Source organism: Leucoraja erinacea, chromosome 35, assembly GCF_028641065.1.
Source record: "Leucoraja erinacea ecotype New England chromosome 35, Leri_hhj_1, whole genome shotgun sequence".
Taxonomy (NCBI): domain Eukaryota; kingdom Metazoa; phylum Chordata; class Chondrichthyes; order Rajiformes; family Rajidae; genus Leucoraja; species Leucoraja erinaceus.
Window position 1 is genome coordinate 1721632 of NC_073411.1, and position 27908 is coordinate 1749539.

Here is a 27908-nt window from a genome sequence, read left to right on the forward strand (position 1 = left end):
GTCTGGGTCCACTAGTCCCGCCCCGAGTGACGTCACGTCCGGTGTGCGCCAGGTCGGTTCCGCCGGGTGAGGGAAGAGCCGCCGACACCGACATCTGCCGTTTGTTGCCCGGTCCGGTCAAGGCTGTCCGGGATGTACGGGCCATCGGGTTTATCGGGGGCGCGCCGGCGGCCGGGCGCAGGGGGCGCGCTCCCCAAACACACCGAGCGGAGCCTGGCGTCGGCGGTACCAGGCGCACTTTCCGTGACGGCCTTGTGCACGGCGCTGGCGGAGCCCGCCTGGCTGCGCGCTCACGGCGGCGTGTGCCCGCGGCAGGAGCTCGGTGTGGCCGATGTCCTGGGCCACCTGGACTCGGCCCTGCTGGAAGGTGAGGGCAGGGCGGGCGGGCGGGCGGTGAGCGGGCTGGGTCCCAACCGACTCGGCGCCAGGACTTGCCGCCTGGGAACTGACTCATTTTATCTCGGGCCATCTTGCGACCAAACCGGGCTAGTCCCATTTCCCTACATTTGGCCCATATCCCTCTAAACCTTTCCTATCTTATATCGATCCAAATGATTTTTAAAAACTTGTAATTGTATTAACTTCTATAGCTTCCTGTGACAACTATCGCCTTTAAAAACTTACATTTGGACAGCTTTAATCCGTCAACTGGAACACTCTTGTCTTCCTGTTTAACCACATTCAAACCACCGAAACTATTATGGAGAAACTCAAGCTTTCCCTTGAATCGAAACACAAGGTGCTAGAATAACTCACAGGTCAAGCTGCATCTGTGGAGGACATGAATAGGTGACGTTTCTGGTCAGACCCATCTTTGTCTTTCATTTCCTTCTTTCTCAAGTTAGTTTTTATTTATCTTTCTGTAATGGGCGTCATGAGGCGCAGTGGAAATGCAAGATTATGTCATAATATCTGCACTCTGCTAAATTTCAAGTCTTGATCATTTTCAGCTTCTAAAAAACCATTAAGCCCAACACATCATTGATAACATTTCGTCGCTTGAATAATCTATTGTTACAATAGAGAATAAATCAATGTTTTATTTTATCAGTGTGCTAGATTTATATCCCAAATTCACCTGATAGGCTTTGTTCACAGATCACATGACCCATTCATCAAATTTTCTGAACTGCACTCTCCAATTCTTGAGTTATGGAGCTGTACAGATTGGCTCACCATATCTGTCAGCCAACTTGGCATACTGGGATTGTCTCATTTCCCTACATTGGCCCATCTGCCCTCCGAACCCTTGCTATCCATATATCTGTCCAAATGTCTTTTATGTTGCACTTGTACCCACTTTTATAGCTTCCTCCAGCAGTTAGATATCGAGTAGATATTCCAGATATAGAGTCCCCTCTGAGTGAAACAGTTGCCCAGAGGTCCCCCTTAAATCTCTCCCCCTCACCTTAACTCTGTCCTGCAGGGTTTCCAGTCATGTATAACACAGATCACACTGGAAAAGGCACAGAGGGAAATGTCAGCACTGGAAATTTTTAACCCCGAGGGTAATGGTGGATGGTTGTTCGTCAGGTTGGAGGCCAGTGACGAGTGGGGTGCCACAGGGATCTGTGTTGGGTCCACTGTTGTTTGTCATGTACATCAATGATCTGGATGATGGTGTGGTAAATTGGATTAGTAAGTATGCAGATGATACTAAGATAGGTGGGGTTGCGGGTAATGAAGTAGAGTTTCAAAGTCTACAGAGAGATTTATGCCAGTTGGAAGAGTGGGCTGAAAGATGGCAGATGGAGTTTAATGCTGATAAGTGTGAGGTGCTACATCTTGGCAGGACAAATCAAAATAGGACGTACATGGTAAATGGTAGGGAATTGAAGAATGTAGGTGAACAGAGGGATCTGGGAATAACTGTGCAGTTCCCTGAAAGTGGAATCTCATGTAGATAGGGTGGTAAAGAAAGCTTTTGGTGTGCTGGCCTTTATAAATCGGAGCATTGAGTATAGAAATTGGGATGTAATGTTAAAATTGTACAATGCATTGGTGAGGCCAATTCTGGAGTATGGTGTACAATTTTGGTTGCCTAATTATAGGAAGGATGTCAACAAAATAGAGAGAGTACAGAGGAGATTTACTAGAATGTTGCCTGGGTTTCAGCAACTCAGTTACAGAGAAAGGTTGAACAAGTTAGGGCTTTATTCTTTGGAGCGCAGAAGGTTAAGGGGGGACTTGATAGAGGTTTTTAAAATGATGAGAGGGATAGACAGAGTTTACGTGGAAAAGCTTTTCCCACTGAGAGTAGGGAAGATTCAAACAAGGGGACATGACTTGAGAATTAAGGGACTGAAGTTTAGGGGTAACATGAGGGGGAACTTTACTCAGAGAGTGGTAGCTGTGTGGAATGAGCTTCCAGTGAAGGTGGTGGAGGCAGGTTCGTTTTTATCATTTAAAAATAGATTGGATAGTTATATGGATGGGAAGGGAATGGAGGGTTATGGTCTGAGCGCAGGTATATGGGACTAGGGGAGATTATGTGTTCGGCACGGACTAGAAGGGTCGAGATGGCCTGTTTCCGTGCTGTAATTGTTATATGGTTATATGGAAATGACGGACAGGCAAACCTTGTTTTCTGTGTAAATGGGAGGCTGGGTGACACTTATAAATTAGCAGGAGTACGCCATTTAGCCCCTTGTACCTGCTCCACCATTAAGATATTTTACCGCTGCTATTTTCTACACAAACCCCTTGTTTCCCTGAATATTAAAAATAAACTCAATGCCTATGCCCCAGTCTTCTTAGGTAGAGAAATCCAAAGTTTGATGAAGTTACTCTGGTTGATGAAGTTCCATCTCATCTGTCCTGAACACCTCACTTTGAGACTGTAATGCCTCAAGCTGGACAAACATCATCATCACATCTACCCTGTTTGACCCAGTAAGATTTTTTTGGGTTTCAATGACATTAATCCTCACTCTTCTAATCTCCATAGAATATAGGCCTAGTTTGTTTAACCTTCCTTCAAATATTCACTATTCCAGTAAAAATCTCATGACTTTTTGTGACCTCTCTTTTGAAAGTATTATGTTCTACATCCCTTGGATAGACAGACCAACATGCAATATTTTATGTGTGGTCTCCAGGTCCAGGTATAATTGCAGTAAGATTTCTTTGGGCTTGCTCTGAATTGCAATGAAGAGCAACTTACTACTGGCTTGCCTTATCTGTATGTTAACAACTGTAATTTCTTTTTAATCAATGTCCATTTCTTTTAGCTCCTCATTCACTCATAACCTGCATTCTCCATTATTGTTAGGAAGTGTATAAAATGATGATGGCCTTAAAGTCCTAAATTGAGGGGGCAAAAACCAAGGGATTTAAATTTATATTGTTGTCATTCTTAAGAGATTTATTAATTCAAAGAGCGATTGCGAATTGGAACTCGCCTCTGAGAGGCTGAAACCCACGTCATATTTACAAATTTGAAGAGCTATGATCGAAAAGACCATGGAGCAAGTATTTGCAGGTGTGATTCGTTTAGGAAGGAACTGCAGATGCTAGTTTACACTGCAGATTTAAAAAAAACGTTGGAGTAAACTAAGCAGGACAGGCAACATCTCTGGATAGAAGGAATGGGTGATGTTTCGGGTTGAGACCCTTCTTTAGACTGAGTCAGGGGAGAGGGAGGGATATGTAAGGGTAAGTGAAAACGAGACATCAAAGGTCATTGTTAGCTAGGGGAATGCGACAATGAAGCAAACAAAGATAAAATTGAATCGGGAATAGTCAGAATGGTTCGAGAACTAGGATGGGAGAGGGAGAGAAAGCGAGGGTTATTTGAAGTTAGAGAAGCAGATGGAGGCACAAGCAACTCAACTGCAGATTTACAAAAAAGAAACGCAAAGTGCCGGAGTAACTCAGCAGGTCAGGCAGTATCTCTGGAGGACCTATCTTCAGACTGATTGTAGTCGTGGGGAGAAATGTGGAGGTGGGACAAAGACTGGCAAGTGATAGTTGGAGACACAAATATATACACAAAGTGCACGAGTAACTCAGTGGGTTAGTCTGCATCTCTGGAAACCACGGATAGGTGATATGTTGGTTTGAGACCCTTCTTCAGATGTGATAGGTGCATACAGGTGAGCTGGGGTTTTAATGACAGACAAGTGGACAAAGGCTCGAAACGAGCTGATAAAAGTATGTAAGATAAGGAGAAGAGTGAAATGTGAAGCCAGAGGTGGAATATAGGTGGATGGGGACGTGTAGTTTTTATCCAACTGGCATGGACACATTGGGCAGAATGGCCTCCCATGTTATAAATGTGCTATGCTTTCACCATCTTACGTACACATGGTGCCTATGCCAGTGCGTGTGCCATGTTGGAGACATTTCTGCAGGTCTAATCTGAATTGGGGTAAATTTCCAAATTTAAAATGACACCAATTGTTTAATTTTGAAAATAACTATATTCGGAATAAAATGTCAGAACGTGATTTTTACATCATTTTTTGCCTTGCTGGTTCTACAGAAGATTCTTGTATGTATTTTTGTTACTTGGCTATCATTTGATGTGTGAGTGTGGAGCTTAACCCTATCTTTGTTTTCTGCAGAATATTGTATGAATTCTCAGACTGTGCTGCTGCTGCGGGTCATCAGTGCCTTCTGTTTCCTGGGGATTATTTGCAGTTTGTCAGCCTTCCTGCTTGATGTGTTTGGACCAAAACACCCAGCGCTGAAGATTACCCGCAGATACGCATTTGCACATATTCTTACAGGTCTGTTGAAGTAAAACAATTGGTCTTATATTATTATTGAAGAAGGGTGTGGCTTTATTTTTTAATCTTGCACAATCATTTTGAAAGTGAAACAGCAAAATGTTGTGGGCATGTGTAAAAGAAAAAATATCTATGCTTAGGCAGTGAATTGTTGATTAATTGTTAAATAATGAATCATCATCACTATGAACTCATCCTTCACATTATAAGATATGTTTCTGTTTTATATACAGTTCGATGTAGTATTAACAATGAGAGAATTCCAGGGGTTGCACCCTGCCATATATTCTGCTCCACTCACCGGCTTTCTTTTTATTCCAGTTCTCCAATGCGCCACAGTGATAGGGTTTTGTTACTGGGCATCAGAGCTGATCTTGGCACTTCAACAGCAACACAAGAAATATCATGGTTCTCGTGTCTACGTGACCTTTGCAGTCAGCTTTTACTTGGTGGCAGGAGCTGGAGGAGCATCCATCTTAGCAACAGCTGCTAACCTCTTGCGACACTACCCAACAGAGGAAGAGGAACAAGCACTGGAATTGCTGTCAGAGATGGAAGAGAATGAACCATACCCAGTCGAATACGAGATTGTTAATCAGTTCCAACCTCCCCCTGCATACACACCTTGATCAACAGGACATATTACCATTTTTCACCTTAAATCTGTCTTCGATTTTTTGAACTTGTACCTTATTCAATAGATTTCATTTAGAATGGTTGCCTTCAATCTCTCATCATTCACACAGTTTAGCTCAACGATTGCTGGTGTATTGGGGGCTAGGAGCTGCAATCAGCTTTAAGCCCAAAGTTTGTCGATTCCTCTTGCTGTACCCCAAGCGGCAATAGGAGCCTTTTGCAACTGGTTGAGGGGAGTGTTCCATGTAAGCAAAATACCTGTTCACACTATTTAAAGAGGCAGCATCTTAAATTGTACAATTTAAATTTCAAGCTTGTAAATATTAAATTTTTTTGTGCTTTTAAATAAATTAAAATCGTGGGCTTCTATCACTCAATTATGCTTTATTTCACAACCATTTAAGTGATTAAAAAGTTTGAATTATTTTAAAGAATTAAAAGTAGCATTGGATTTTAACTGGCAAGTATATTTTGCAATACTACAAGGATACTGTCTCTGAACCATTGTTCTTATAGTGTTGGCTTATTTTCTTGTATTCTCTCACTCACTGTTGTACAGTGGCTATGTCTTAATGCCAGGATATATTTTTCTGTCATTCCATTAAAAAGGTGCCAGTCCTGAGCTTAAGAATACAAAGTGCTGGGTGGGTGCCCAAAATATCACTTATCCACATCCTTCAGAGATGCTGCCTGACTTACTCCAGCAATTTGTGTTCTGTGCAAGATTCCAGCATCTGCAGTTCCTTGTCCATCTCAGCTTAAGGGGACATCAGGAATTGTTAGAGTGGGTTACGAGATAAATCTATATTGTGAACAGCTAAGTGATTGTCAGATGGTGTGACTGGCCATTTAGGGTTGTAATATTAAATGTTTGACTATTGCCTTTGATAGAAGTCTATTACCCTTCCCCTCACGTCACATCAAGAAGAAAGCACTTTATCAGATTAATTTTAGAAGAGAAAAATAACTTGCATTCATATGGCGCCTTTTAACAGGGCAAAACATTCAATACGCCTCACTTCAAAAGATTAAGTGAACTTAATATATGACCAATTTTATATCTTAAGAAAGATGGAATTGTAGAAAAAGAAAAAAAAATCTGAATTTTGGTTTTCAGCTCACAACTCAGAGCAGCTAATTTTTAACATATCAAGCGGCAGCAGTGACAGCTGTTAGAGCTGCCGCCTCACAGCACCTGGGGTCTGAAGAAGGGTTTCGACCCGAAACGTAACCCATTCCATCTCTCTAGAGATGCTGCTTGTCCCGCTCAGTTACTCCAGCATTGTGTGTTATCTTCAATCCTGACAATGCGTGCTACTGTGTGGAGTTACACGCTCTCCCCGTGATCCTCTGGATGCGCTGGTTTCTTCGTACATTCCAAAGGCATGTGGTTAATTAACCTCTGTAAATTGCACCTGGTGTGTAGAGAGTGGGTGAGAAAGTGGGATAACATAGAACTAGTGTGAACGGGTGATTGGTAGTCGGCTTGGACAGTGCCCGTTTTCCCGCTGTCAATCAATCAACCAGTGTGAAGAAATATCAACACCAACTTCTGGCATTTGATTCTGATAGCAAAAACATAGTGGATTAATTAATCCAATGTGAAGATATTCAATGAGACCCATCTGCTACAAAACAATTAATGACACTGGAAGTGAAATAAGAAATGGAAAATTTACATTTGAATTAAGATGGCTGGTCCTTTAGGCCAATGCCTGTGGAGGCCAAGTCTTTGGATTTCTTTAAAACAGATTGATAGGTTCTTGATAGGTAAGGATGTCACAGGTTACAGAGAGAAGGCAGGAGAATGGGGTTGAAAGAGAAAGACAGATCAGCCATGATTGAATGGTATAGTAGACGTAATGGGCCAATTGGCTTAATTCTGTTCTTTTGTCTTATGTGATTATTTCCATGTGCGATTTTGGTAGCTGATGTACTAAATGGGACTTGTTATTAATAGAAATGTGCTGTCATCTCACATGCATTTTCTTTCTGCATAGTGAACTACACCAGTCCCTGGGGGGTTTTAGCATCGTCTGCAGGCAAATGCTGATTCTTCCAACTGCATTGATGGATGCTGGCAGAGCAACTGATCAAGCCTAGTTCTCCAAAGCCATTCTCCTTTTATCCCTTTAGCCACTTTTAGCATTGATAGTTGGAGTGTGATTATTTGAGCAAGAAACTTTCAGCAAGGATAGTTAGTTGACACGAATGATAAATACTTAATTCCTAATCTCTGTCTGGGATTACAAAGCTACCAACAAAAGCACAATTAGAACATGAAACTGCAGTCTAACAGAGCTGTGAAGTCACCTTTTGATAACCACATCAGACTGTCAATAGTATGGACTCATTGTAATAACATTTGTCACATATTAAGAATATGGTACAGGTGCATCTTCTGCTATCGTGCATTTCTAAAAGACAAATTGATTATAAACATTTTGATTAGGAACTAGAGAAATTAATAAGCAGAAAATAAGTATCCTGGATTAAAATGAATGAACCAGACCTATTGCCATGTAACTTTCCCATTGTCTCTTAAGAATACTGCTGGCGCTTTAAACCAGGGGTGGGCCATTAGCCATTTAAATTGACAGGCAATCGCTTCTGATATAACATTGCGAGTCTGAAACTCTTGCCCTTAACTCTCTCCCCATCAACATAATTCTCTTCATAACAGGATTTTCTGTACCAAGGTTACTGAGGAACACAATTATCAAGTAGTAGAACTACCCAAATTCAAACTTGCACATAAAATTCTAACAAAGGCAACAGCAATCAAGGAAAAGTATTGAAATTCTAGAAGTGTGCCAAACCTTTTACACATTGTACATTAAATAAATGCACCAGACCAAAAAAGCTTCTGATGAATTCTACTGTGGAAAGATTGTCTGAAGCCTGCATTTGTACAGCCGATGACTTGTAATAAATGTTGAATGTTGCGTCATGATGAGTGGCATTTGTCATTACCAGTTCTACAAATCACTTAACTGTTACTGTTGATTAACTTTACTTTAGAAATAAACTTTTTAAAGTAGTAATCGGAGGGCTGTCTTAATCTTTCCATGTGAGATCTCTTGGGCAAAGTGACCATGTTCAGATTAGATCCAGCTCACGGTGTCTCATTTTGCCCATCTTTGAGTAACCTAATATTAAATCTCCAGCAGAAAGTATTATTTGGAACTTAACTCTGGAGCACATCCAGTAAAGATTGCATGGGTTTCCTGTGAAGTGCCGGCAAGAAGAATGTGCATGAAGAAGCAGTTAATTATGTTGTCTTTAACACCAGAAAGTTCAAGTAATTTACTATTGATAAAATATTTTATTTGTAGCATGGTCACCATTATATATAAAATGAAGTTAATCTGCACACACTATGGCTGCATAAACAGTACAAAATGATTAAGTTATTTTTTGGTGGTCTTGGTTAGAGGATAAACATTGGTCAGTGTACCTGGGAGTTCGTCCTAATGTCAACCTCATTTTATCCTTTTAAATTATTGGCAGGCAAGGAACATAATTTTCGTGGATTTGTGATATAATACACTGGATGTTGAGCAAGGATTAAAATGTCTTGAAATGACAAAAGATAGCTAACAAGTACAAATAAATCATTTCTAGAAAGGTATTTCTCAATTGCTTTTCTAAACACCTCACTTCTGAAGAAGTGGCCATAGATGTGAACTAATATCTAAAAAAGGATCCACGACACAAGATTTACCGTATGAAAATGAGGTAAAGTTATAGCATGACAAGGCTCGGTATCACGAGAAAACATTTACAATATGTACAATTTCCTCAAAAGTTCAGATATGTACAAGTAATATTACTTCAGTTTCCTTGTTTGATAAAAACATCTGACAAATCCTCTTTGCCTTCGATTTCAAGATTCTGAAAGGTAAAACACAATTATCAGTCTTTCAGGCCACTTAGTCCTGTCCAGTTTTAACCAGGTCTTTTTGCCTGACCCAGCGATAATTTGGGCCTCAGAATCACAAGGGCTAAATCTAAGGTAGATTCTACTGGGTGCTCCGGTTTTCTCCCACATCCCAAAGATGTGCGAGTTTGTCGGTTAATTGGCTTCTATAAATTACCCAATGGTCGTGTCGAACGTGGATGGGAAAAGTGGGATAACAGCTAGTGTGAATGGGTAATCAATGGTTGGTATAGACTTGATGGGTCAAAGTGTTTGTTTCCATGCAGGTTTAATCAATCAACTTTTGGATGGATATTCAGTTGCTAATGTAGCATGCAATGATATAATGTTATACACATACCTTTTCATTGGCCAAGTGCAACAGACAGGCAAATGCCATGGGAATAGACAAGTTCTTTGCTAGTGTTCTTGGCAACCTACACACACACACACACACAAATAATCTGAGTACAAGCATAACAATGATTACATACACATGTACAATAAAGTTAGAGCCTTTAACACAGAAAGAGGCCCTTTAGCCCACAATGTCTGTGCTAATCATTCAATGTCCAATCTATACTTATTTCATTAATAAGTACTTTGTCCATAACCGCTGCCCAGGCGATTCAAATACCTCCTAAATATTGTGAGAGTGAGGGTACAATCCTCTCAGACTTTGCATTCCAGATTCTAACCACCCACTGGGTGAACTAATTCATTTAATTGAATAATTATTTTTAAACTTATTAAAGATGAATGCACGTGATATTCATAATAAACACACATTTAGTGAGAGTGATTTAATTTAAACAAGAGAAACAAACCTTTCAAACAGATCCTTGGTAATGGCTGCTAAGCTTTGCTGTCCTTTCACTGTCATTGCATTGTCGTTTGGCTCTTCAATTGCCTTATCCTAATTATTCAAACACAAATATTAATGCATACAATACATGGATATAGCCTAACTTCACAGCCTATAAAACTGCAGCACTAAATGCTCCATAGCTAACTGATGATGGATGAGGGTGAATATTCATAAGAACACCTTGATGAACTCTGCTTCCAAATACTCCATTCAGTGAAGACAGTACCTTTGAAAGATGCCTTCTCAGACAATCCTCAAGATAGTAGATAGATACAAAAAGCTGGAGTAACTCAGCGGGACAGGCAGCATCTTCGGAGTGAAGGAATGGGTGACATTTCAGGTCGAGACTATCTTTGGTTTAAATCAGCATCTGCACTTCCTCCCTACACAATCCTCAGACAGTACTTCTTCAAACCACTGAAGACTAAAATACATATGCTAAGCGCAAGAGGAGCGCCTTTTAAATCCAATAGTAAACATGCATGTTTTTTGGGAAACCTAATGCTAACAGGAGGAAGCATTTCAGAGCACTACCCTTCCTGAATAATTACAGCTTCAACGGATGGATTACTCGCCAGTGACTGATGATCCAATTCAGCACATTCCTTACCTGTCCATCTGAGACAGCCGAATTTCCAGTCAGGAGTTCCCACATGTTTTGCTTCAATCTTTTCACATCCATCCTTTTTGCTGTTTTTGAATAATTCAACAGAATTTTGTTGACCTGTAAAGATTCAGAATTTAAGGGTTAGAATCGTAAACTTTTACGACACAGTGCCGATCAAATTAATTATTTTTATTTAACACAAAGCCTGAACTGGGATGAGAAGGGGTCTCCAGCGTTATGGTTAAACAAATCCAGTGACTGTACAGTAGATCACAAGGAAATGTTTAAATCAGAGATGATAGCAAAATATGTGTAAACAAGGAACTTATTCAGTCTGAAGAACGGTGCCAACCCAAAACATCACCGATCCATGCATTCACAGATTCTGCCTGACCCACTGAGTTACGACAGCAATTTGTGTTTATTTTAGGGGCAGCATAGTCACGCTGCTGCCTCACTATCAGAGACCTGGGTTTGATCTTGACTACAGGTGTTGTCTGTGGAAAGTTAGTACAGGTACTCTGGTTTCCTCCCACATTCCAAAGACATGCAGGCTTATATGTTAATTAGGTTCTGTAAATGGCCCCTTTGTGTAAAACATAGAACTGGTGTACAGGTAATCGATCTGTTTCCATGCTGTATCTCTGAACAAAACAAAGCTTATAATAGCAACCAAGCTCAGCTTTTCTGCTGTACACCTTCCCTGTTTAGATAGATCCAAGCCAACACATTGCAATAAGTTCGTAAGTGGTAGGAGCAGAATTAGGCCATTCTGTCCATCAAGTCTACTCCGTCAGCCAATTATGGCTGATCTATCTTTCCCTCTCAACCCCATTCTCCTGCCATCTCCCCATAACCCCTGACACCCGTACCACTCAAGAACCTCTTGATTGGTACGGTACTCTTTTATATCCAGAACTGCGTTGACAACGTCACTATCGACAAACTCATCCGGGTGTACCCCAACCAGAAGCCGCGGATGACAAAAGAGGTCCAAACTCTCCTCAAGGACCGCAACACCGCCTTCAGGTCTTCTATACTCAATGCTCTGATTTATAAAGGCCAGCACACCAAACTACACCCTCACTGTGCAGGAGCATGAAGTGAGGCGGGTGCTCAGGGCGGTGAACCCGAGGAAGGCTGCCAGCCCGGATGGCGTGACAGGAAGGGTTCTGAAGGAATGTGCAGACCAGCTCTCCGAGGTCTTCACGAAAATCTTCAACCTGTCCCTGTCCAAATCCATCATCCCACCATGCCTGAAGTCTGCCACAATCATCCCACTACCAAAAAAGCCTGTTATCAGCGGCCTTAATGACTACCGACCGGTCGCTCTCACACCAGTCATCATGAGGTGTTTCGAGAGGCTGGTCCAGCAGCACATCAAAGCCAGCCTCCCGCCCACCTTCGATCCACACTAGTTTGCCTACAGAGCAAATAGGTCCACTGAGGATGCCATCGCCACTGCTCTTCACACTGCACTGACCCACCTCGAACACCAGGGGAGCTATGTGAGGATGTTTTTCATTGACTTTAGCTCCGCCTTCAATACCATCATCCCCAGCAGACTGGTCACCAAACTCATGGATTTAGGACTCTCCCAACCCATCTGCCTCTGGATCAAGGACTTTCTGTCTAACCGCCCCCAGACCGTCAGACTGGGCCATCACCTCTCCACTTCCATCACACTCAGCACCGGCTCCCCACAGGGCTGTGTGTTGAGCCCCCTCCTCTACGCCCTCTACACCCACGATTGTGCCCCCGCCCACTCCACCAACACCATCGTCAAGTTTACGGACGACACGACTGTAGTTGGACGCATCTCAGGAGGAGATGAGACAGCCTACAGGGAGGAAGTCCAAAGACTGGCAGCGTGGTGTTCAGACAACAACCTCATCCTAAACACCACAAAAACAAAGGAAATTATCATAGACTTCCGTAAGAACAGTGCAGCCCCCAAACCCCTATTAATCAATGGGGACTGTGTGGAAAGGGTCTCAGACTTCAGATTCCTGGGCACTCAAATTACGGAGGATCTCTCCTGGACTACAAACATCACCACAGCAGTCAAGAAGGCCCAGCAGCGACTCTACTTTCTGAGGATCCTCAGGAAAAACAACCTGGAGGAGAAGCTGCTGGTGTCCTTCTACCGCTGCTCCATCGAGAGTGTGCTGGCGTACTGTATAACCACATGGTATGCCAGCTGCTCTGCAGCGGACAGGAGAGCCCTTCAAAGGGTCATCAACACCGCACAAAAAATCACTGGCTGCCCGCTGCCCTCCCTGAAGGACATCTTCAGCTCTCGCTGCCTTGGCAGGGCAGCCAACATCCTGAAGGACCCTTCCCACCCTGGACACAATCTGTTCCACCTGCTGCCCTCTGGCAGACGGTACAGGTCTTTCAAAACTCGCACAAACAGACTTAGAGACAGCTTCTACCCCATAGCCATACATGAACTTAACAATGCAAAATAAGTAATAACACTCACATTCAACTGAATGGTTCTACGTCGGCTGCTATTGTTATTTATCTGTAATTTTTTTTTATATGTATATATTTTTACCTTTTCTTATATATTTAAAATTGCTCTTGTGAATCGCACCGTGGGATTGACTTTTAAATGTTGTTGTACCATGTGCAATGACAATAAAGAGATTCATTCACATTCAACTTGTCAATCTCCACCTTAAAAATATCAATTGACCTGTCCTCCACAGCCTTCTGTGGCAAAGTAATACTTAGCCAGAAAAGCATTTTACCAAAATAAATCTATATTCAATTTACTCTGACCATGGTGAGGCTACATTTTGTATATTGTGTTCAGTTTTGGTCACCCTGCTATAGGAGGAATGTGGTTAAGTTGGGGTACAAATAAGTTTTACAAGGATGTTGTTTGGACTTAAGGAATTGATCTAAAGGGAGAGGTTTGACAAGGTAGTTTATTTTTTGGAGCACTGGAGGATGAGGAATGATCTTATAGATATGAACAAGATCATGAGGAGAATCAATGTAGTGATTGCAGTCTTTTACCCCGAGTAGGGGAATCACGCGCCACAGGTCGAAGGTTTAAGGTGAGAGGGTATACATTTAACAGGAAACCGAGGGACAACTTTTTCTATAGAGGGTGGTGGGTATATGGAATGAGTTGACAGAGGAGGTTGGTGAGGCAGGTACTATAACAACATTAAAAAAACATTTGAACAGGTACATGGAGAGGAATTGTTTAGAAGGACATGGGCCAAATGCAGGCAGATGGAATTAGTGTTAATGGGGTATCTTGGTCGACTGGAGCAAGTTGGGCTGAAGGGCCTGTTTCCATCTGCATGGCCATGTATAAATTGATCTCTGCACTGCTCAATTATACTGCAAAGTTCCTTCAAAGTATTTTCTGTAACCAATATCACACTTACTCTGTGTGGTTCTGCTACTAGGTTTTCGCCTCCATATGTTGTGATATTTGACCATTTTCCATCTTGCTCCAGCATATTCCCTTCCTGCTGCATTACAACATTATCTGTAAACTCAGCGGAATCATTTGAGCCAACAAATCCTTCATGCTCATCATCGCTATCCATCTGTCAGAAAAATAAAGGGAAACAAAGTTATTTCATAGGTAGATGATGTTGCCCATTTATGAAACCAGCTCATAAGAAAGATATATACCTGAGCTCTGGGGCAGAAATTTGAAGTATCATTGAGGTTGTTATAATCATATTCCTCAATTTTTTCATCTTGGTTTGAGATGTTTTCTTTCACAATTCGCTTTATCTGTAAACAGACAATTTTGGAGAAAAGTTTCAGACTGAACAAAATGAGCCAAGTCAACAGTGGAAAATAAAACCCTCATGGGCCTGTCCCACTTAGGCGACTGCCAGGGACTCATTTTAATGGAATTCACCTACGACACCTGGCGACAACCCACGACAACCTATGAGAATATCCTGGTTATGTAATAATTGTAGTGTAAAATATTTTATTAAGTAAAAGATTAGCTTGACTTTTTTGGGTTCTGAATAAACTGAAGTTTTATAATTCTGTACCATATTAGAGGAACTATGGGGATCAGGAAGTTAGAGGCTTGCATACCAAGCTTTTCTGATAGTGCTTCCTGTTCCTCCCAAGGAAAAGACGATTAACAATAGTGGGAGAGGATGTTGTTTTCTGTGGACTTGGAAATTGGGTAAACAGAAACTTCTGTGGGTAACTGATAAACATCCTTATTTCTGTGGGTAACGGATAAAGATCCTTTAAGAAGGTACTACAGATAAAAGATCCTATAGATAGACAGATCACTCGACGAAAAAGACGTAGTATGGTCATGAGCACATTCATGGGTAATTTTAGGCCCCATTTCCGTAACCGGCTTCCGTCTCTGCACCAAAGATCCCATAGCGGAGCAAAGATAACTAGTGCGGAGACGGAAGCCGGTTACGGAAACATCCTCGTAAAAATAAAAGTTATTTGGTAAAAATCTTCTCTTCATTTTCAGAATTAAAATTTATTAACACAAACTGTTCCCCCGCAACGTTGATTACACTGCGAGTCGGGTCGGGTCACGGAAATGGATGAAAAAAAACGCCCACGTTCCGTTCCGTACTACATGTCAGCCCATTGCATTTAGCAGGAGTGGTCTATCTTACTCCGCTATAGGATCTTTGCTGCAGATGCTAGACCTGTTTCCTGTTATGAAGACGTTTTGTGATCAACCGTTTGTGATCGATATAACCACTGTATGGCAAGTATTATATTAGTAACAAGTATACTTTGAATGGGTACAGCCTGCGATTGATTTGTGTTAAACATCATTGCTGCAACTCTGTATAAGCATGTGACCACGTTTCCAAAACACTATAAAAGATGCCGTGTGTCTTCATTCATTAGCAGTAGCTCAGGAGAGTCAGTGTGTCTGTTGCATACATGACTCAGTATCCCTAACACTCTCGCCGGCTGATGATCAGTAGAGCTCGAGTTGGTTTGCCTAACCCATTGTGAGTTGTGTTCTTAAGTGAACCTTATCACCTACGTTAACCTATGACAGCAGAAATTGTCGCCACTGTCGCCTAAAAATGTTCAACATGTTGAAAATTTTGCAGCAGTCGTCTGTAGTCACCCAATAAAAAAAGCGCCCAAGTTGGACAGGCCCATCACTCTAAATGTAGCCATCGTGAATCAAATCTGGGCCATGTGCTCACAATTCACTTGTGAATACAAAGCTCGTACCATCATGTAGCCAAAGTCTAGAAACAGGACTTCAGCCCATCCACACAAATCCTGTTTTTTCATCAACTTTTCCCAAGCCCCGATTCTCTTGCCAGTTACCCACCCTAGGGGCAGCATGCTTTTATTATATACAATGAAAACAGTTCATGATTTATTGTTCAAACCCACGTTCAATGCACTAATTAACATCCATTAAATAAACACTCGTCACTGTTCTTTTTACTTTTAATAAAACAGAACCATTTGTAGCTGGAAGATCGTAAAACAAGATAGCAATTTGTTTTCCAAGAGGCAAGAAATATAACGTGACAAAAACAGAATGAAAGACCATGATCAATGGCTCCCTCAAACTGACATTGGAGAGGTTGTCTGTTAAATGTCGGAGTTCAGTGGAAACAAACTTTATGTGGGAATACAGTCTGTCTGAGGGAGTCTGTCACTTATCATGGTCTTCCTTTCTATTTTTGTTATGTTCCTTTTATTTTATAATAATAATAATAATAATAAATTTTATTTATGGGCGCCTTTCAAGAGTCTCAAGGACACCGTACAAAAATTTAGCAGGTAGAGGAAAAACATGTAAGGGGAATGAAATAAATAGTAGAGACATGACTAGTACACAAAGTAAAGACAGAATTCAATACAAAACACAATATGAGGCAATTAATGCACAGATGAAAAGGGAGGGGGACGTGGGGCTAAGGATAGGCAGAGGTGAAGAGATGGGTCTTGAGGTGGGACTGGAAGATGGTGAGGGACACGGAATTGTGGATCAGTTGGGGGAGGGAGTTCCAGAGCCTGGGAGCTGCCCTGGAGAAGGCTCTGTCCCCAAAACTGCAGAGGTTGGACTTGTGGATGGAGAGGAGACCGGCTGATGTGGATCTGAGGGACCGTGAGGGTTGGTAGGGGGAGAGGAGGTCAGTGAGATATGGGGGGGGGGGGGGCAGATGGTGGAGGGCTTTGTAGGTGAGGATCAGGATTTTGTAGTTGATCCGGTGGGAGATGGGAGCCAGTGAAGTTGTTTGAGGACTGGAGTGATGTGATGCCAGGATTTGGTGTGGGTGATGAGTCGGGCGGCTGCGTTCTGGACCAGTTGGAGTCGGTTGATGGAGGTGGAGCTGATGCCAAGGAGAAGTGAGTTGCAGTAGTCCAGTCGGGAGGAGATGAAGGCATGGATGAGTCAATGACATGGCGGATGTGAGGCTCAAGGGAGAGGGTGGAATCAAAGATCACGCCAAGGTTGCGGGCCTGGGGAGATGGGGAGACAGTGGTGCCGTCGATGGTGAGAGTGGGGTTATTGATTTTACTGAGTGTGGCTTTGGAGACTGTGAGGAGGAATTCTGTCTTATCGCTGTTGAGTTTGAGGAAGTTATGTTTTATCTACTCATAAGGACAGCAATTTGTTCTCATTCTCTTTCCTGTTGCCTGCTGCATTCAGAGTGGGGCAGTTATCTTGCTCAGTTACATCTCTAGATGGAAGCTATTGGAATAACAGCTAATTATGGGTATTGGGCACACCATGTTATACAAAACTAATGTGTTTTTGGGCTCCTTCACAATACCTTGTGTTGAGAACACACCTCAGAGAAACCTAAATACATCATTCCCTCATGCTCATTACAGTAATTTATTGGAAATGTATCCATTTACCTTGATAGAGGGTTTAAGGAACAAACAGGTTAGGTTGTCTGGATCATAATGGAAATCTGTTGGCAGCGTTGTCAGCTTTCCGTTACGCCGGTCTAATGTAGCTTTTGAGATTGTTGTGGCAGCCTAGAGAAACAGAACACAATGATAGTGATTCAAATTTTAAACATAGAAACATAGAAAATAGGTGCAGGAGGAGGCCATTCGGCCCTTCGAGGCAGCACCGGCATTTATTGTGATCATGGCTGATCGTCCCCTATCAATAACCCGTGCCTGCCTTCTCCCCATATCACTTGACTCCACTAGCCCCTAGAGCTATCCAACTCTCTCTTAAATCCATCAAGTGACTTGGCCTCCACTGCCCTATGTGGCAGGGAATTCCATAAATACCTCTTGTTAAATCAAGTTACATCCTAAAGATCTCTGCTCTGGAGTTTAGATCTTATTGCAAAATACAATATAATAACAGGGCAGGTGGCAAGATGTTTACACTAGTATGAGAGCCTTGAACTAGGAAGGGGAGGGGGGGGAGAAGAGAGACACACAATTGTAAGATTGATGCGGAAGGGCTCCACAAGAGGAAGAATGCCTTTTAAAACTGATCTGCACAGAAACCTCACAGAATATTTAGAATTCTCCCTGGAGGTTTATGGCGGAATTTAAAAAGAAAGCCACACTTAGACAGCTACATGGATAGAAAAGGTTGAGAGATAAAACAAAACGTGGGGAAATAGGACTAGCATTGATGGTGCATCTTGGCCGACATGGGCAAATTGAGCCAAAGGTTACCATGTTGCAGGGTTCTATAACTTTCTTGTTTTGAAAGAACAGGGAACCAAGCACTATGGTTAAACCATACCTGGTTCCCCTTGGTGGTGGTGGTGGTGGTAGCCATCATCCACCTGCTCCATCGTTCCTATGCTCACCTGGATAAGCTGGGAAGCACTGCTCGTCATGTTTTTTGACTTCTCCACTGTTTTTAACACCATCTAGCCTGCCTTGCTGGGGAGCAAACTGGCGAAGATGCTGGTGGATGCTCCACTGGTGTCCTGCATCACCAATTACTTGACTGGATGACCGCCGTATGCCAGGCAACAGAACTATCTCGGACATGGTAGTGAGCAACACAGGGGACCCACAGGAGACGGTCCTCTCTCCCTTGCTGTTCACAATCTACACCTCGACATCAGATATAACTCAGACTCCTGCCACCTGCATAAGTTTTGTGAAATGCATCAGCGAGGGGAGAGAAGCTGAATACAGAGATGCAGTCAACAAATTTATTGAATGGTGTGGGCCGAATTACTTGCAGCTCGCAACCAACAAGACAAAGGAGTTAGTGGTGGACTTTACGAGAGGAACATCCCTGTCCCATCTCCATCATGGGCGTGGATGTGCAGGTTACCCAGCAGTACAAGTACCTTGGAGTTTATCTGGACAGTAAAGTGGACTGGCCCAGGAACACTGAGGCACTGTACAAGAAGGGACAGAGCCGTCAGTACTTTCTGAGGAGGCTCCCCTCTTTCAACGCCTGCAGTGCTGCCGATGTTTTATCAATTGGTGGTGGCCAGTGCCATGTTCTATGCTGTTGATTGCTTCACTGATCCTTCACTCCTGTCTCCGGTGTACAGTTCAGCCTTCACCTCACTCCCCCAGAGAGAACAAGGATAGAGTACTCTAGTCCTCACCCTTCATCCCACCAGCCTCTGCATCCAACATATCATTCTGGCATTTCCGCAACACTCAACGTGATCCCACCACCGGTTACATCTATACAACCCCACATCTTTCTATTGAGACCACTCTCTGCAGCTCCTTTCTTCACTTATCCCTTCGCATCCAGCCGACCCCCTCCCCAGGTAATACCCCTGCAATTGCAGGAGACACAACACCTGCCCCGACAGCGGGTCGGGCAATATCTCTAGAGAAAATGAATATGACATTTCGGGTTAGGAACTTTCGGGTTCAGATTCCTTACAAATATTTACAATACATCCGAGATTCCCAAGGCTTGCCCTCCATATCTTTCATCCTTATAAGAACATGTTGGTCCTGAACTCTAACAAGCTGGCTGTTAAAATATAGAACCTCTCTTTTCACTCAAATGGCCTCTCCCATCCAACCCAAGGTTCATAGAAACATAGAAAATAGGTGCAGGAGTAGGCCATTCGGCCCTTTGTGCCATTCAATATGATCATGGCTGATCATCCAATTCAGTATGCTGTACCTGCCTTCTCTCCATACGAGTGATCCCTTTAGCCACAAGGGCCACATCTAACTCCCTCTAAAATATAGCCAATGAACTGGCCTCAACTACCTTCTGTGGCAGAGAGTTCCAGCCATTCACCACTCTCTGTGTGTGAAAAATGTTTTCCTCATCTCGGTCCTAAAAGATTTCCCCCTTTTCCTTAAACTGTGACCCCTTGTTCTGGACTTCCCCAACATCGGGAACAATCTTCCTGCATCTAGCCTGTCCAACCCCTTAAGAATTTTGTAAGTTTCTATAAGATCCCCTCTCAATCTTCTAAATTCTACTGAGTACAAGCCGAGTCTATCCAGTCTTTCTTCATATGAAAGTCCTGACATCTCAGGAATCAGTCTGGTGAACCTTCTCTGTACTCCCTCTATGGCAAGAATGTCTTTCCTCAGATTAGGAGACCAAAATTGTACGCAATACTCCAGGTGTGGTCTCACCAAGACCCTGTACAACTGCAGTAGAACCTCCCTGCTCCTATACTCAAATCCTTTTGCTATGAATGCTAACATACCATTCGCTTTCTTCACTGCCTGCTGCACCTGCATGCCTACTTTTAATGACTGGTGTACCATGACACCCAGGTCTCGTTGCATCTCCCCCTTTCCCAATCGGCCACCATTCAAATAACAGTCTACTTTCCTGTTTTTGCCACCAAGTGGATAACCTCACATTTATCCACATTATACTGCATCTGCCATGCATTTGCTCACTCACCCAGCCTATCCAAGTCACCTTGCAGCCTCCTAGCATCCTCCTCACAGCTAACATTGCCCCTCAGCTTAGTGTCATCCGCAAACCTATAGATGTTGCATTCAATTCCCTCGTCCAAATCATCAATATATATTGTAAATGGCTGTGGTCCCAGCACTGAGCCTTGCGGTACCCCACTAGTCATTGCCTGCCATTGTGAAAAGGACCCGTTTACTCCTACTCTTTGCTTCCTGTCTACCAGCCAGTTTTCTATCCGCATCAATACTGAACCCCCAATACCGTGTGCTGTAAGTTTGTATACTAATCTCTTATGTGGGACCTTGTCGAAAGCCTTCTGAAAGTCCAGATATAATACATCCACTGTTCTCCCTTATCCACTCTACTAGTTACATCCTCGAAAAAGTCTATTAGATTCGTCAGACATGATTTACCTTTCATAAATCCATGTTGACTTTGTCCAATGATTTCACCACTTTCCAAATGTGCTGCTATCTCATCTTTAATAACTGACTCTAGCAGTTTCCCCACTACCGATGTTAGACTAACTGGTCTGTAATTCCCCGTTTTCTCTCTCCCTCCCTTTTTAAAAAGTGGGGTTACATCAGCTACCCTCCAATCCTCAGGAACTACTCCAGAATCTAAAGAGTTTCGAAAAAGTATCACTAATGCATCCACTATTTCTGGGGCTACTTCCTTAAGTACTCTGGGATGCAGCCTATCTGGCCCTGGGGATTTATCGGCCTTTAATCCATTCAATTTACCTAGCACCACTTCCCGGCTAACCTGGATTTTACTCAGTTCCTGCCCAATACTGTTGTTATTAGCCTTCTCCCAATTTTGCACTTTTATCCATATCCGCACCCATCTTACAACTTATGGGTTTATCATTACTATTCCCAAAATGCTCCTCCACTGAAAACTCAATCACCTGGCAGGTTTATTCCCCAATAAAGATCTGGTATAGCATCATCCCTCTCAATAAACCTCCTGGATGCAACTAATAAATTCATCCTCATATAAGCTTCTGACACTAAGAGAGTCTATATTAACATATGGGAAGTTATTATCAATCACTACAACAATACTGTTGTTTTGCGTTGCTTCAATAAGGTGCCTGCATTCAGTTCTTTAGTTCCAGCTGGGTATTAGGAGCTCCTAGTAGTGTAATCCCCTTATAATGATGGTGCCTTTTTCATTCCTGAGATATACAAATGGCCTCACTGGATGAAGCCTCCATGATATCTTCTCTAAATGCACCTTTGATTTTTCCCCTGTTCATAATGCAACTCCCCAGTCTGAAGAAGAGTCCCAAGATGAAACACAGTCTGTCCATTTCCCACGATAAATTACAAATAAAACACAAAGTACTTGTGCTATAACTCCAGGATAAGTGCTCAACTAAGAAAGCCAACCCCAAAGCCAAAGTATTGTCTAACTACCTAACTAAATATACCAACTTACAATAAATAACTCTGTATGCAAAAAACAGTTACCAGCATATTAACTAGCCCTTAAAAAAAACGAATCCTGTGGTTGCAAGAATATCATTGGGGTTGTCAAGTGGGTACCTCCCTTCACTGGTATTTCGTTGAGTTAGGTCCACAACACCTTGTGAAGGCTCAACAATTGGTTCTGGCGTTCCAGAACAATCCTCCTCAATACCTGCTCTCACCGCCTATGTTACAAGTATCTACTAAATAATGGAAGCTGCAACCAATAAGTTCACACTAAACGTGAAACACCTGCATCCTATTTTCAACTTATCCTAGCCCATCATTAAGGTTGTAACACCACAAATATCACCCTTGTATACACTTGCACGGACTATAATTACAAAGCAAAACTGCATGCCATTCGTTTCCCTTCTGTCCCAAACTCATATTATTTCTTCTCCACCAACAGCCTTGCTCTGCTGCCTCTGACATTTGCTTTCTGGCCCGACGCAAACTCTGTACAAAGCCATACAAATTCCTAGCTCTCAAAATAGCAAAGTGGTCGATCTCACTATGAAACCTCAACAACCCATCTCTACCGGACATACTCTTGCTCTCCATCCTCGCTGCTCAACATCTGCTGCCAACTCTACATATCTTTTTCCTTTCATAAGCTCATCCACTAAGTTCACCCAAGCCACTGTCAGTTCTATAAAATACACCATCCGCTGACTAAGTGACCATAATACTATATCAGACCTCAAACTAGTACTAATTATTTCCTGCAGAACAAGCTCTCCTCCCAAATCTATCTGCATCTCCCAATCATTGGCTCCCAGTAACTGGCCTGATTCATGTCTGTCTGCAAACTTCCCTCCTCTACTTTTCTCTCCCTCACAGACAAATGAATCGCTACCCTCAGTCCTGATGCCGACTGAATTCACGTGATCTCCTTCTCTCAATTGCTGCAGCTACTGTATGTACTTCAAGATCTGGTTATGCCACCAAGTATACAGACCCTGAGAAAGACTAGTCCAACATCCTGACAAAATATGCTCAACATGGCCACCTCTGAGCACAAGGAACCCGCCGCGTTCTCACCTACCCATTGTTTGAGGTTCTGCGATGATAGCAGCACATCATAAATAGCCCTTGTATGGAAACCTGCATGACCCGCCTCCATGCACCTCAGGTGCCTCCAGCTAAACCTCCTTTCCTACACTTTCCCAGTTCATCCACTGTCCCTGCTTCACCCGAGCTGCTGCCTTTATACATCTCACTGCTTCCTCCCGACAACATACCTGGTCTGCAACCAATTTCCTCCTCTCTGTTGGACCTGCCTTACTCAACATTGGTTTCCCTGTGCTGAGCCCTTAGCCTCTTTTCCCTTGCTGCACCCTACCAACAATGTCTGTATGGCTCAGAGCTGCTTGTGCTTTTTCTACTGCCCGCTTTGAGTTCCACTTTCTCCCTCTACTTACATTTGAGAGAGGAAATTAATGTTTTGCAAGAAGAGTTAAGAAATCAGTTAGCAATATTAAGGAGGGCAGAACAACTTAGGAGGAAGAGAAAGAAGGAGCGAGTCGGGTCAGCATTTTATATGGATCCATTTAAATTTGTTTAAAGAAGGTTTAGGCAGAAAAAAAGTGAATAGCGATAGAGCGTAAGTTAGATGTTTTGCCACTATAGTGGAAGCAGTAATAAGGTGTGCAAAGGCTTCTTCAGCCCCAGGGCCGAATGGAGTACCTTACTGGGTGTATATAAAAGTGCATCTGATGTGCTTAGATTCTTGTGGAGGCTCATGTGAATAGATTTTGGAGAAGCTGGTCTTATAGAAACTTACAGAATTCTTAAGGGGTTGGACAGGCTAGATGCAGGAAGATTGTTCCCGATGTTGGGGAGGTCCAGAACAATGGGTCACAGTTTAAGGATAAGGGGGAAAGGAAGTCTTTTAGGACCAAGATGAGAAAAACATTTTTCACACAGAGAGTGGTGAATCTCTGGAATTCTCTGACACGGAAGGTTGTTGAGGCCAGTTCATTGGCTATATTTAAGAGGATGTGGCCCTTCTGGGTAAGGGGATCAGGGGGGTATGGAGAGAAGGCAGGTACGGGAAACTGAGTTGGATGATCAGCCATGATCATATTGAATGGCAGTGCAGGCTCGAAGGGCCTACTCCTGCACTTATTTTCCATGTTATACCAGGGGCTTGAAGTAGACCAGGGGGAATTTTCTTTCCCTAGGAGAAAAGAAAGTGTCTTCAGAGTTAGGTCAGTTTAGTTTCCTAAATGTAATGGCTAGATTTTATTTAGCATAATGGCACAGATGCTGGCAAGCTATTTAGAAAGGAACAGGTTAATATATACCACAGTGCAGAAAGCAAGAATTGCAGGTTAAATTGCAGGTTAAGAGATAAATAAACTCTCCCATCTTCTCTAACTTGCTTCCCACTGTCCCTTTCAGACTCCCTAGCACCTTTACCAAATCTATATTAGTAGTTTCCCATTCCTTTCTTTCACTTGCCCTAGGCCATTTAACTCTGGGTTTCAGCCCACCGCTCTTCTCCCTGACTGGCAGATTAACCTCACCACCACCTACGCCCCCCTCTACAGCACTTGCTCCCACCTCATCAGTAGCAGGGATAATACCCAGCGAGCTGTGGTTTTCTACCTGTCACTGGACTTCACTCCACTGACTTCTCAAGAAGCATTGCTCAATGCTATTTCCCTGTCTTACCTCTAACAAGCACTTCTTTCCCTGATGTATTCTGAGGCCCTTTGCTATTGATAGTTTCTGCCAACCACAAGAATAGTCCTGGACCTTCTTTCCCTCTACCACTAAGCCACTGTCCTTCATTGATGCGCTGACTGCCCGACCCGCGGAATTCCTCCAGAGCTTTGTTTTATACACCGCCCCCCCACCCCCCACCTTTTACATCCCGCACTATCATGTCATCAATATTAAACCATGGAACGTTGAGTAAGATTAGTCCCTACTCGGGGTGGAGTTTGAATAGTTGATGGTTGATATGGAAACATTAGTTAACATCTGTTCCCTTGAATATTGCCCTTCTCATAACTATTTCCATAATAGCTATAATATTGTACATCCTTGCATTAAAATAAATACACTTCAGACTGTCAGTTCTGTCGTAGTCATTAACCTGGCTCTGCCTGTTATTGCTATTAGATGTACTTAACTGAATCTCTCTAGCATATTTTAAATGCTCCCAAGAGGCACAAGTATCCAATGTTAGATACAAACCTTGGTCTCTCTGAAATGAGTCTCAAAATTAATGTTGTCTCCGAAGTCAAGTTCAAATACTTTCTTCGGTGCCTTTTTCCTGTTTTTATCTGGGATTGTGTCACCTGGAGAAAAAAAAACACCAAAATATTGAAGGTGTTTAGAATCAATAACTTCCACTGAAAAGATCTTTTTCATACAACATTAGTACCAATTACAATTTCCCATTGCACTTCAACCCAATGTGAAAAATTGCCAGAAATTAAACTGTCAAGAAACTTTTAAAATCATGTTTGTATTTTTTTAAGAAATACAAAAGGATTCATAGCAAAAGGATTTGAGTATAGGAGCAGGGAGGTTCTACTGCAGTTGTACAGGGACTTGGTGAGGCCACACCTGGAGTATTGCGTACAGTTTTGGTCTCCTAATCTGAGGAAAGACATTCTTGCCATAGAGGGAGTACAGAGAAGGTTCACCAGACTGATTCCTGGGATGTCAGGACTTTCATATGGAGAAAGACTGGATAGACTTGGTTTGTACTCGCTAGAATTTGGAGGATTGAGGGGGGATCTTATAGAAGCGTACAAAATTCTTGGGGGGTTGGACAGGCTAGATGCAGGAAGATTGTTCCCGATGTTGGGGAAGTCCGGAACAAGGGGTCGCAGTTTAAGGATAAAGGGGAAATCTTTTGGGACCGAGATGAGGAGGACTTTTTTCACACAGAGAGTGGTAAATCTGTGGAATTCTTTCCCGCAGAGGGTGGTTGAGGCTAGTTCATTGGCTATGTTTGGGAGGGAGTTGGATGTGGCCCTTGTGGCTAGGGGGATCGGGGGGTATGGGGAGAGGGCAGGTACAGGATGCTGAGTTGGATGATCAGCCATGATCATATTGAATGGCGGTGCAGGCTCGAAGGGCTGAATGGCCTACTCCTGCACCTATTTTCTATGTTTCTAAATGTAAACAACGAGAATAAGGTACTCTGCCTTCAAATAGAATTGATTTTTTGGATTGTTTAATCAGAGTAAATTTAACGTTGATTTGACTCGCGTGAACCAGTTGTCATACTTACATTTGTGTCGGGCTTTAAAGTGCCAGTGATTAGGCCCTGCCCACATTCTCATTATTCTTGGACTAAAATAGGAATATTCCCCAGGCTGGTTTGAAAGCTGGACACATAGGCTGCTGAAATCCACATCTGTCAGCGGTATAACCTCTTTACTATGAAACACAAAGTACGTAAAAAAGTGTTTTCTAATTAAAATAGATTCAGATCAACAGATTTTCAATCCCTCTTGATACTGCTCTTCCTGAGTGTCCTTAACATGCTGATGGACCATTTCACACCCTTTTTGTTTTTAACCCCAATTGTATCAACATAAATGAAAAAGCTTTCCACTTATAGTTGTGTGGAACAATAACAATTTTTATGACACATAAATGTTTCTGTAGCTGGCGAAACACTTACCTCCCTGGATCACGATTCATCGTATAGGCTTCTTTCTGATCATGGAAACCTTGCCCAATAAAATCTTCACCATCGTCACAAACATCCCCATCAAAGTCATCCGTCAGAGTGTCACAGACATTTTGCTGATCATCTGCAAATTCTGGCTCTGCATTCACGTCAAATAAGCGGTCACTCTTCTTGAATTTCTCCAATATGGAAGTAACAGCCTATATCGCAGACATTCGACAATGTAGAATAATCAATGTGTGCACATTCTGACAAACAAAAATATTAACGGGTGGTATACAAACCAATTGATTGAGGATAAAAGTGGAATACAAATTTTCTGGCCAATTAACTTTCTACTGGTATTTCTTGACCAATTTCTTCATTTGAATCTCCATTATTTCTAGGTTCTCGTGCTTACCATGAATACACACAAAATATTTAATTATTCTACAATTCCTTTAATTTCTGTTAAATATTTTCCCAAAACCTATAAATCACCCCTGTTTGCCATTTTCTTGTTATCTACCCATGATGCTGTCAGTCTGTTTTCATGCTTCGCCTTAATTTATTTTTTCCATTTTCACTATCAATTTGCTGATCATCTTTGCTGAATTGTACAAGATTAATTCTTAGGCTTATAACTTTACTGTCTTTTCTTTAGAAAAAAAATACTACCTTGATTATCAGGGAGCCCAAGAATCCTCGGTACATATCAGCTCTGGATTCAATCAGCACCTCTCCTGCACAAAAAGAGACCATTGACCACTGCCAAACTATCAAAAACACAAACTGCTCCTTTCCCAGCCTGCCCTTTGGTAAATCTGATCACCTTCTACTCCCTGCATACAAGCAGAAACTGTAGCAGTATCCAGTATAACATTTTGTTTAGATTGAATACAGTAAGGATGATTTTTGTGAGATGACATTACCTGATTGTGTGCTTCACTGTCCCAATTTGTGAACTGAAAATCTTCAAATGAAGGACAAATTGTCTTGTTTTCAAGAGAGTGAAGGGCTGTCAGAAAATGGAAACCAGTTAAATAAAGGACAGATTACCGGTAACACGTCATTAAAATTCAATGTAAAACAAACTGCTGGAGTAAATCAGTGGGTCAGGCAACATTTCTGGAGAACATGAACCGGCAGCATTTCAGATCGTGAGCCTTCTTCAGACTGATTGTAGT

The 27908-nt window shown here is 42.5% G+C and overlaps 2 protein-coding genes across 4 annotated transcripts in view; one reads left to right on the forward strand and one right to left on the reverse strand.

Annotated features, from left to right (window-relative positions):
* Positions 1-26: 26 nt before the first annotated feature.
* On the forward strand, positions 27-8316 carry tmem127 (transmembrane protein 127). Its single transcript, XM_055662008.1, has 3 exons — positions 27-367; positions 4566-4730; positions 5052-8316. The coding sequence occupies exons 1-3, from the start codon at positions 133-135 to the stop codon at positions 5357-5359; spliced, it is 708 nt and encodes a 235-aa protein (XP_055517983.1). The 5' UTR covers positions 27-132; the 3' UTR covers positions 5360-8316.
* Positions 8317-8668: 352 nt separating this feature from the next.
* Positions 8669-27908, reverse strand: part of ncaph (non-SMC condensin I complex, subunit H) — a 35702-nt gene continuing 16462 nt past the window's right edge. For all 3 annotated transcript variants that reach the window (XM_055661987.1, XM_055661988.1, XM_055661989.1), the window contains exons 8-18: positions 27654-27739; positions 26734-26942; positions 26338-26486; positions 25290-25393; positions 17628-17750; positions 14421-14525; positions 14168-14332; positions 10764-10877; positions 10113-10201; positions 9647-9722; positions 8669-9260 (exon numbers count right to left, since the gene is read on the reverse strand). In XM_055661987.1, the coding sequence (XP_055517962.1) occupies positions 9201-9260; positions 9647-9722; positions 10113-10201; positions 10764-10877; positions 14168-14332; positions 14421-14525; positions 17628-17750; positions 25290-25393; positions 26338-26486; positions 26734-26942; positions 27654-27739 (1280 nt within the window). In that variant the 3' untranslated portion in view covers positions 8669-9200. The remainder of the gene's footprint in view (positions 9261-9646; positions 9723-10112; positions 10202-10763; positions 10878-14167; positions 14333-14420; positions 14526-17627; positions 17751-25289; positions 25394-26337; positions 26487-26733; positions 26943-27653; positions 27740-27908) is intronic.